The 11232-nt window shown below is 43.0% G+C and overlaps 1 protein-coding gene across 5 annotated transcripts; it reads right to left on the reverse strand.

Annotated features, from left to right (window-relative positions):
• Positions 1–830: 830 nt before the first annotated feature.
• LOC147211006 (transcription cofactor vestigial-like protein 4) lies at positions 831–7555 on the reverse strand. 5 transcript variants are annotated; one of them, XM_086120061.1, is made up of 6 exons: positions 7350–7549; positions 6824–6975; positions 6126–6288; positions 5605–5863; positions 5351–5465; positions 831–3185 (listed from the first exon to the last, which is right to left on the reverse strand). In XM_086120061.1, the coding sequence occupies exons 2-6, from the start codon at positions 6903–6905 to the stop codon at positions 2974–2976; spliced, it is 831 nt and encodes a 276-aa protein (XP_085976187.1). In that variant the 5' UTR covers positions 6906–6975; positions 7350–7549; the 3' UTR covers positions 831–2973. The 5 variants fall into 5 exon arrangements, with proteins under 5 accessions (XP_085976187.1, XP_085976196.1, XP_085976224.1 ...); XM_086120070.1 differs by having other exon boundaries at positions 5638–5863; positions 7350–7540; XM_086120080.1 differs by lacking the exon at positions 831–3185 and adding an exon at positions 4277–4680 and having other exon boundaries at positions 7350–7555.
• Positions 7556–11232: the final 3677 nt, after the last annotated feature.

Raw genomic sequence — 11232 nt, forward strand, 5'->3', positions numbered from 1 at the left:
CTGAACAGTAAAACCAAGAACAAATCTAAGTCATGCTGAGTCGAATGCCAAAGAATACAAGCGAGTTTTGAGGAGGGTTTTGAAGATGGGCAGCGAGGAGGCTTGCCGAATGTTCAGTGGGAGGTCATTCCAGAGAGAGGGACCAGCAACGGAAAAGGCTCGATCCCCTCTGAGCCTCAGTTTAGTTCTTGGTACTTCTAATAATGTCTGGTCCGCAGACCTGAGGCGCCGGGCAGGTGTGTAGGGGCGGATGAGCTCAGAGAGGTAAGGTGGCGCGAGGTCATTCAGAGATTTGAAAACAAATAATAGGATCTTGAAAATAACTCATATGTATGGGGAGCCAGTGAAGGGATGCCAGAGTAGGAGTTATGTGCTCCCTCAAGTCAAGAGGCGAGCAGCGGCATTCTGGACCAGCTGGAGGCGCTTGATGGAGGATTGGCTGACTCCAAAGTAAAGGGCATTGCAGTTCTTTTAGTGACCATTATGGCGTTGGGGGTAGCATACACGTGGAGGTCTTAAACCCCCTCTCAGCCGCACAAGCTCTTGCACGTGTCCAATAAAAAGACAAGTGAAAGATTCTGTTGTACAAGTGCTTTTCTCAGTGTAAGCTTTTGTGTTGAATGCCGATAAGAGAGACAGAAAGATGAAGATGATGACATACTGGGCTCCTAATTTGTTTTGCCAAATTGCCGGTGCACAATCAAGAGTAAAAGCCTGCTCTCAATCAGAAGCACTTAGTCCAGAAATAGTTCACCCTTGAATGCCAAGTCAATGTTTTGCTGTCATCACAACACGGTCACATCAGTTGAAGAAAGAACAAGCGCACAAAGTTACGTTTTATTTTTCTGTGTTTATTCGGAAGACATTGAATATAAAACACTGGCATTTTCTTCCAGAGAAATACGGAACCGTGTGTACAAATGCATCGTTTTTCCTCATCTATGCGGTGATACATGACACGGTAGGTTTTTGTAAAAAGTCTTTGTGATACAGTCTGTCTAAATAAAGGAATTAAATACCAACGGGCTGATACCGCACATATGCGAGTGAAAAATCTGCTTGTGTCAAACAAGTCAAAGTCGGTGGTAATCCCTCCCTCCAGCCCAATGTATTTATGCACAGAAATGTCAGACTCTTAACTGGTCTCGCGGACATGTGAATCTTGGCCGAGCTCTTCATGCAAAAGAGTGATGTGTTCCTGCACGTGCACCATCTCTTAACGGTGGGGAAAGGAATCAAGGGATAGAAAAGATCAATTGGATGGGAAAAGAATCGGGAACTTCCGCGCTACATACAAATATGCCTCACGCAATACAAACGAAATACACAGGATCATTCCGCGCTGCGCAATGATGGTCACGTAAGAGTACAGTAAAATAGGAAGACAAGAAAACGTGTAACAGCTCCAAAATGTGGATTAATACAAATGTAAGGGGATTCACTAAACATTACAGGATATATACAGTTTCTTGTTAAATCAAATAATAATTACTCAAATTTACAATCCCCTGTCAATAAGTGTTGGCAAACATTAAGTTTGTGTGATCATGTCAGACGATTAATTAAAACAAACTACAAAACAAAAACTTTCGGACCATATCTTTACTATTGGTCAAACCATGACTCACTTTTCGTCCGTTTAGTCCACCAAGAACACTAACAGTAGGTTATTGAGAGTAGGAAGTGACGGTTCTGTCAGGTCTGTTGCCGAATTGTGAGCTAAACACGCCACACTGCATTTGCATTTCCAGCTCTGTTTAAAAGAAAATGCCTCCATTCGTTTTTTCCTGGTCAATGGAGATGGGAGTCAAAATAAATTGGGAATGTGGTTTTTCAAAAAGGTCAAGAAACCAACGTGCCCAAAATGAGTCAAGCATAGCTGCCGAGCTCCGGTGCGAGAGGGCCGCTATCCTGTTTGTTTTCAGTGTTTCCTTCTTCCAACACTTCAGCGAGCTCTGCGGCAGCCTGATAGCGATCCTGATCATTTCAATTCAGTCTGGTGGAGGACGGAAACGTCAAAAAGATACAGGATTGCGGCCGTCAAGGACTGGAGCTCGACAGCTGTGAAATGCAGTCAACACGAACAGAAGCTCCGTTTTAGTCACTTGCAATCTCATGCAAAGCTGTAGCTTCCAGCTGTGCGGAGTAATGAAGCAATGTCGCCTAGCAAACCGCGTTCAGACAACCTTTCCAGAGGCTGCGGTTTCAAGAGGATGCCAAGACGCACACCTCTTACCAGGATGTCTCAAACAGATACAAAAAAATAAAGTGAGCACAACTGGACCAGCAGTGAGTATTTTCTACAATGTTAGATAAAAAATAAATTCTGAGAAAATATTTAGCGAGGTTTGTGACAGAATCCAGCTATTTGAAACATGCTTTTGAGTTACAGACATCTAGTCGGATTCGAATACTATATTATTTTTGTGTATTTAAGAAAGCAAGGGAAAGGAGTCTCAATTAGATTATCTGGTTCCGAATCACAAACTGGGAGCCTGTTTCATCAACCATTAGATTTGTAATAGTGCAAATGAGATGGGGAACGTAGTTTCAAGTAGTACAGAAGCAAAAGCGGCGCGAATTGAAATCGAATCGCATTTTGCTAAAATATGTACGGCTTGTGTGCTGAAAGGCAAGGGAAACGTTTCTTTGGCTACCGCTGTGGCGGGTAAACAAACTTTATCTCAGCTATGAAAAAAGGGACAATTGTTTCTTGTTTGTTCTGTTTTTCTCATTATCAACGTGAAAATCTGTCCTCACTGGCTGGAGTAAATTTAGCCACCATTGTTTTTTCTGGTAAACGTTTTGTTGCAAGGCAAGCGTTGGGGGGGGGGGGGGGGGGGGTGAACCTTAGACGCGGTAATGCGAAAACCATGTCTTATATTGTTCTTGGCTGTCGAGATTTGATACTCAGCTCGAAAAGAGAGTGAACATGACATCAACGAGTGATTATTGCAACCTTTTTTCACCTCTTCATGAATCTGCTTCTGGGGTCTGGCGACCCCCACCTTTGGCCTTGATCTGAATCCAGGCGTCTCCCAGTGCCTTGGCAAAGTGGTCATCAACTGAACCTGTGATGGAGACGGAGTTGGACGCCGGGTTGGTCAAGGGCTCGGCTTCTTTGTAGTTTCTTCCGAGGCTTCGGCGGAAATGTTCCTCAATCACAGGATCGCAAACTGTGTTGGCTGAAATGAAAATATGCGTGCTGAAAACCACAAACATGCACGTGTGTTTTCACATTCGCACACAAACACGCTAGAGACAAAATGCTAATTGGCTTTTGGGTGACATTACAGGATGAACCTTAACTCTTTTTCAGGTGGATTTAATTCAATCATTTGTAAACTTTTGAACGCTCAATGTTTCACTACTTTTTGCACAACTTGATGTTCTCCAACAAGGAGCAAAATTTACAACAGGTTTTTGAGTCATGAACAGGTCCAAGGTCATCCACTGATATGCCTTTCTGTGACTCTTTCAGCTCTGGATGTCTGTTGCAAGATGCTCATGCCACTCGGTGGCACTCTCAAGTAGTGCAACAATATGGATATCCGGAAAAAGAAAGTAAGTACTGGTGTACTGAGCAACAGACAAGAAAGAGGTTGGCCAAGCGTGTCAACAGTAGTTGATGGCAGAAGCATTGTGAGAGAATTGTGAAGAAATAGCCACAGACAACAGTCGGTGACATCAGAGCCGACCTCCAAAAAGCAAGGCTGAAGGCATCACAATACACTGTTCAAAAAAAGACTCAGAAAAGAAATATACTGGCCATACCGAAGATGCAAACCGCCCAAAAAGAATCTGGGGGCCAGGTTGGATTTTGCAAAGAAGATGAGCCACAAAGGTTTGGGAACAAGGTTTCAAAGGCCAAAGTGTAGAGAAAGAAACACAAGCTCATCTTTGAAGCATGGTGGAGGTCATGCCATGACTTGGGCTTGCACAGCTGCTTCTGGAATCCGCTCACTCATCTTTATTGAAGACCTAACTTGTGATGGTATACCAGCAGAATGAATTCTGAAGTTCAACAAACCAATTTGTCAGGTGCTTTACTTCTACCTTAATAGAAGCTTCATCATGCAACAAGAAAATGACCTCAAATGCACGGCCAACACAACAATCACGGGACCTTAACCCAATAGAACATGCAGTACATTTTAGCTCCTGAAGAGTACACTGGAGTGAGAAGCGCCCAGAAACAAAAACTTAAAGAGGCTGCAGTAAAGGCCTGGAAAAGCCCTTCAAATGAAGAACGCAACAGTCCAGTCAAGTCAACGGGTCGCAGGCTTAATGGGTTTATTGCAAGTGATGCTTTGGCCACCAAAAACACCACATTAATCACTTGACGTTCATTTAATAATGTCTGTTCCACTACTTTTGCTCACATAAAAAGTAGATGGCTTCAAACAAAAGGTGCTCCTGTGCCGAGTTAACATGTATCGGTGTAAATAGCATGAAATAAAAATTGGACTTCTGCATTTTGGCCTCGTTCATCTTTTATACAACAAAAACAAAGGAATTAACTTTCCAGTTCCAATAATCGTCTTTTGGGAGGGGACAGTATGCACAAAAACACACGTTTAAAAATGCACACACATATGTTGAATATTCTTTTTCTCTATTTTCGAGATAAAATTAACTTCTTCAAATTACTTTTGTAGGGGCCGCAAGAAGTCGTTCTACCTGGATGTGGGCAAAGACAACACAGACATGCACAACACCTGAAGCATAGCGGTGAGTCAAGTGTGACACCTAGTGGTAAAATACACATCCGACCTGTTTTGGCCTCATTATCCAAAGTCAACTTAGTCATTGAGAACATTTCCAACCTGCAAAATTATTATATTATGATAATATTTCATAATTTCAGTGTCAGAAAAGGGCACTTGCTTGCATTGTTGTAATGTTAGATATCGAGATACAGTAGTTTTTTGATTTAGACAGAGAGGGCCCTCAATTTATAACGACAAAGGCGGTTCTGAGGTTACAAATTGCACCCTATGAACTAGTTTGCGCAACGGCTGAAGAAAAATATGATGCCACCCAGCACAAGAAGGCACACTGAGTTCCCGCCTGAATGTTCGAGGGCCATTCCATGCCAAAACACTTACAAAATTATATGAAAAATGTAACCACATGGATTTTGATTTTAATCAAACTTACGGTACTTTTTGATATTGAGGGCACAACAATAAAACTCAAATTTTAGGTCAATCGGAGCTCCAGCCCACCGAATTTTAATTCATTCGGCAAAAGGCCGCATGCTATCTCAGGAACGACTGGGTCAAATCAATGACACCTTGTATCCCCGTGCAGTATTCTGGGCACATGTTAGTGATACCTCGGGGCTTACCATTGGTCTTTCTCTCATCAAAGGTTGAGCTCGGAGGGCAGCCATTCATGTGGCAGTGAGAGAGTTTACAATTGCGGTTGCTTGCAGGAGCACAGGTAATAACAGAGGGGCGATTCTGAAGGTGGACAAAAAATAAATAAATAAATGACGTTATTGTGTGAGGGGAAACAAAATTGGACGGTCGTGACCTATCTCAGTATGACTGAGTCATTCAAGCACATACTGGATCGCCCATAAAACAGGTGTACACGTACTTGTGAGTAAGGAAGGCATGCTGACCATCGTACCTGCTGCCGCTCGACAGCTGCACTGACAGCGGACCTCTCGCTGCCCCCAACTGCATTGTCAAGGCTGCTTTTGGTCAGAGCCAGCGGCTGGTCCACAGCGTAGCCTGAAATGGAAGCGTACAGATGGTTCCCATGGAGACCGTTGGAGGAAGAGCTGATGTGCTCCACGGGACTGTGGCTCAGGCTCCAGTGTTCATTGCGGTTGTCCCCAGCAGAGGGACGAGCCCTGAATAAAAACAAGAAAAATGTAATGCGAGTAGAGAAGGGTTAAATCAATGAGATGTCAATGGGGCTGGTGGCCCTAAAATGCACTAAGTTATAAATCTGTCAGGGGGTCAATTCTATTGTTGTTTTATACACAATAGGACAAGAAGAATTCTCTCAACAGGTTCACAGGTATAGCTATATTAACAAAAGCTTTAAATTGGTGATGTACAGGGCAGACAAGCATTTAGGTTGTGAAACATTGCAGCAGAGGGAGAGCTTACAGGTGAGTTGCAAACAATCTGCTCATTTTGGTCATGTGGTCGTCGTCACAATTCATTTGGTCCTTCGTTTGTTCATCGCCGTACTTCCGTTTACTGGGGCAGAGAGGGGGCGGCCCGCTTATATTTGATATAGCAGAGGGCAGCGAGGGTGTCCTGGACTCATCTGTTGAAATAAATCATCAAATCTGAATCAAATATTACAACAGGCGCATAAGCACATGCTGCATTTAATAAGCTTGAAATCAACTAATCAAGTCTACAAAAGGAGAGGTAGGTGTACCCCACAATGCAATTTTTACCCAACAGCCTCTTCCATACAAGGTAGTAGTAACATCAATGGCAAGCATCACCTTAGAATAGATGAGTACAGTACAATACATCACTGTGGTGACTTTAAAAGAACACTTAAAAGGAGACTGACAGCAAAACATTCAGACTGCACTTGACAGCGGGAAAGTCAAACGGGAATAGGATCCAGACTTGTGGAACCAAGCATTATGTCGGTCAGGTTATATGACTGCAATACATACATCACAAGCGTGACGTTTCTGTGGAAGCTTGTGAGCAATAAACAAACCCACGTTGCAAAGATCAAGAGAATTCTTCTTTTACGGAGCATGTTATGTTGCAAAGAATAAAACAGTCCAGAAAACCTGACTAAAATGAGTTATTTCCTGATTATATGATGAAAAGTCCACCTCCAAAGTGCAGTCTCCCGATGTTGTTGTTCATCTTGTCCAGGTACTGAGAGTTCAACAGGTCCATTCTAGGCAACAGCATTTACACGAACAGGCTAGCTGCTAACATCGACGCTAGCAAGCAACACCGGCGGAGCCAACAAACTTCTTTCCTAAAGAATTGCAGTTGTACAATTAGTTGTGTACATGTTGTGGGGGTGACAATCTAAATACAGTACTTTAAACACGAGAAGTGTACATTATCTGTGTTTTAAAGGCGTCCAAGGAAACTACGACAGGCTAATAGCTAATCCACTAGCTCAAGAGTTTTACTTCACAACCCATTAGGTTAAACTGGTAGCCGATTCGTTGCCATTTTAAGGAGCAAACGTTTTAAACAGTTTCACAGTTAGCGGTCGAAGGTCTACAACGGGTGACAAACTTGCGAGCTAACTTTAGCATGCGCCCCAACTAGCCGCCAGCTCGTCGCCAACTTTGTCGTTGCCTTTGTTATTCCACACAACTAAACACACACCCGACGACTTACAGTTAAGCTGCGGTGCTTCCACTGTGTCCAGCAACAGTAGCGTTGGCCGTCAGTAGAACTTGTACAAAAGCGTCAAGTTTCCCAGGCACGACAAAAACATGATCAGCCGTTTAAACTTGCGTCTCTCTCCGTAAGTGGACAAAGAGCTCTGCGTCACCCTACTACAGGAGAAACCGCACAGCTTCCTCACAATTGGACTTTCCCTGTGATTGTTATAGTTGGTAATATAACCTGCTGCTCAAATAAAAGGCTAAAATGAGTTGCGGCTACACTTGAGGAATATTTTTTTTTATCACAGCTCTTGAACGGGTCTCATAAATTATACAAGTGTACTTAACGTTATGTCTGTCTGGTTTGGTCAATTGCTCTTGTGTTTCCCAACCTTGACTGATCTAAATCTCATTAAAAAAAATCCCAGTCACAACACTGAACAAAAATGTCGCAAAAAGTGGATAAACAAGTGAATAATGTGTGTCAGTCTAAAACGCTTGAATGGTTAAATAAATAAATTGATTGATTGATTAATTGATCAGCTTTAGTATACAGTACAGTATTCATGTCCAAAAACCGTAATCAGTCATCACCAAAAATCATGTGCACATCTCTCATACCTGTCAACTTTTCGGAGCGCCAACCTGTATAAACTACCAAAAAAATCCTTATAAAGAGCAAAAAATCCTTATAACATACCAAAGCATTTTATATGTCAAAATAACGTCAGAAAAAAACCCCACGAAATTTTCAATGATATTTATTGTAGATCTCCATAATACAATGTCTGGTTAATGTCTAATCATCATTCTACTGGCATTACTGTGTTCAGAGTTGTATTCCTGCGTTACTTTTTTCACCAACTCCAGATATTGAAAACACAGAAAAAATAGCCATTCAGCACTCAGGTTTCAACTAGGAACCAACTAGGAACCACGTTTTCAACTAGGAACCACGTGATTTACTGGAAAGTTACCGGAAATGAAAGCATTCGAGTAGACTAGCACCATTCTGGGCAAAAGCAAACGGAACTACCCGTTAGGGTGGGGGGGGGGAATTTTCAGAATCCGTATGATTTGTGCGATACGGCCATATACGTAAGATTCACCACAAAATCCGTATGAACTATGGCTAAACCGTATGAGTTGACAGGTATGACCTCTACTCATGTCCTCTGAAAATATTAAAAATGATCACCGCAACATTTTGAATTTCATGGGTGTTAAGTGTTTTCTTCACCATTGAAAAAACTTAAAAAGATACTTCACGTATATGCAGGCGGGTGTGAGGGTATGCTACAGAGAAGGCTAGGGCCACCCCGGCCACCCTCCTACACAAGTGAAAATGTTGATATTTGGAATTTTTCCACCATTTTCATGTGGATGTAGTGTTCTTTATTGTGCATGTTAAATTGCTCCATGTACAGCACTTTGTATGCAGCGATGGCTGTTTGAAAGTGCTCTATAAATACACTTGACTTGACTTAAGACACCTTGATATCCTGCAACAAGCGTTTTTTTTGTCACACTAATTGCACATTTAAAGAATAATTGTTATAATCGATCTAAATGCATTCTCAAAAAAAAAAACAGTTTTAAGTAACAAATATTCAATTCTCTTGTGATTGGCTAGCAACCGGTTCAGGGTGTCCCCCGCCATCTGCCCAAAGACAGCTGGGATAGGCTCCAGCATGCCTGAGACCCTCAGCAGATCGTCAATATTTACACTCAAATTGAATCAAAATCATTACTTTCACACTATAGCAAACACACATGGCAGAGGACTAATAGTGGGGGGGGGGGGCACCCAGAAACCAATCCTACACACACACTTGTAAAACAAGCAGGAACAACACTAAATAAGCAGAAACATTTAGAATTATGCAGAATTAAGATACTTTTGTGTCATTGAGCTTTTCGGAAATTATTTGAATGAATGGGAGGGCAGCATGGTGGAATACAGTACTGGTTTGCACATCTGCCTCAGAGTGCAGAGGTTGCCGGTTGGAAGCCGGCCCTGGCCTTTCTGTATGAAGTTTGCATGTTTCCCCCATGCGTACAGGTACATGGGGTTTCTCCAAGTAATCCCATTTCCTCCCACATTCCAAAAGCATGCTTGGTGAGTTAAGTGAATACTCTATGTCAGGGGTGTCCAAACTCGGTCCTGGAGGGCTGTTGTCCTGCCTGTTTTCCAGCTCTCCCAGCTGTAACACACCTGATTCAAATGATCAGCTCATCAACCAGCTCTGAAGCAGCATTCGAACAATCCTGAAGATGTGAATCAGGTTTGTTGCTCCTGGGAGAGCTGGAAAACAGGCAGGACAGCGGCCCCCGGGACCGAGTTTGGACACCACTGCTATATTGTACTTAGGTGTGACTATGAGTGTGAATGGTTGTTCGTCTATGTGTGCCTTGCCCCTGCGATTGGCTGACAATCAGTATAGGGTGTGGTGTGCCCCGTCGATGTTATAAGTCTGTGTTACTTTAGGGTACTGACCTAAAATGTACAGAAAACATCCATCTAATCCATCCATCCATCCATTATCTGATCTACTTTACCCTCACAAGGATCACAGCAGGTGCTGGAGCCTATCCCAGCCGTCTTCGGGCAGTAGGCGGGGGACACCCTGAACCGGTCGCCAGCCAATCGCCGGGCATACACAGACAAATAACCATCCACGCTTACAATCACACCTAGGGACAACTTGGAGTGTTCAATCAGCCTATCATGCATGTTTTGGGAATGTGCGAGGAAACCGGAGTACCCGGGGAAAACCCACGCAGTCACGGGGAAAATAATGCAAACTCCACACAGGGAGGCCGGAACCGGAATCGAACCCTGCACCTCCCCACTGTGAGGCACACTTACCTCCTAGTCGGCCACCGGCCGCCCTTGAATTATCATCCTTTATACGGAATTTAAGCAATTATAAACATTGTTAATTGAATAACTGTCAACCTAAACTGAGCATTGCTGGTTTTGCAAAGGCATTTGTAAACTCCTGAATTGGATTCTATGACGTTGTGTGTATAAAATCTTATGTACCGGTACTCATTTATGCCTCAGCTGTGAACCTTTTTGAGGACACGTTCTTGTTTTTCTTTCAATCTCAGTTGAGCCTTTAGAAACGTGTAAGGCTTACTGTTTATTGATTTATTGATCTGTACCCTCTTCGCCTTGGCAACATAATTGCCAGAAGTGCTTTCACCAGATGAGTTTAATTTCATATTCAGACTTTGTATAAACACAGTAAAAAGAGTTGCTTATTGTATCATTTGGAAGAACGGCATCAATAACGTGACACCTTAATCTAAAACAGAATCTAAAGAAAAAGCTATACTTGTGTGTGTGTGTGTGTCTGTGTGCAAAATGCAGTTGTAAATTCCATCCATCCATCCATTTTCCGAACCGCTTAATCCTCACTAGGGTCGCGGGGGGTGCTGGAGCCTATCCCAGCCGTCTTCGGGCAGTAGGCGGGGTACACCCTGAACCGGTTCCAGCCAATTGCAGGGCACACAGAGATGTACAAACATCCGCACTCACACTCACATCCCCGGACAATTTTAGAGAGTTCAATCAGCCTGCCATGCATGTTTTTGGAATGTGGGAGGAAACCGGAGTAAACCCACGCAGGCCCGGGGAGAACATGCAAACTCCACACAGGGAGGCCAGAGCTGGAATTGAACCCGGTACCTCTGCACTGTGAAGTCGACATGCTAACCACTGGACTACCGGGCCGCCCAGTTGTAAATTCGCCACATTATAAAATGTGAAACACAAAACAGAGAATCAAAATAACAGAGTTAAACTCTTAAAATATTCTAAAAATGGGACAAGAAGTTGCTTTTCAACATAACTTAATTAGCTGGTTTTTGTTTTTCTTTTTTTAAGT

The sequence above is a fragment of the Hippocampus guttulatus genome, chromosome 1 (assembly GCF_054856545.1).
Source record: "Hippocampus guttulatus isolate MCC_2025c chromosome 1, RoL_Hgut_1.0, whole genome shotgun sequence".
Classification (NCBI taxonomy): Eukaryota; Metazoa; Chordata; class Actinopteri; order Syngnathiformes; family Syngnathidae; genus Hippocampus; species Hippocampus guttulatus.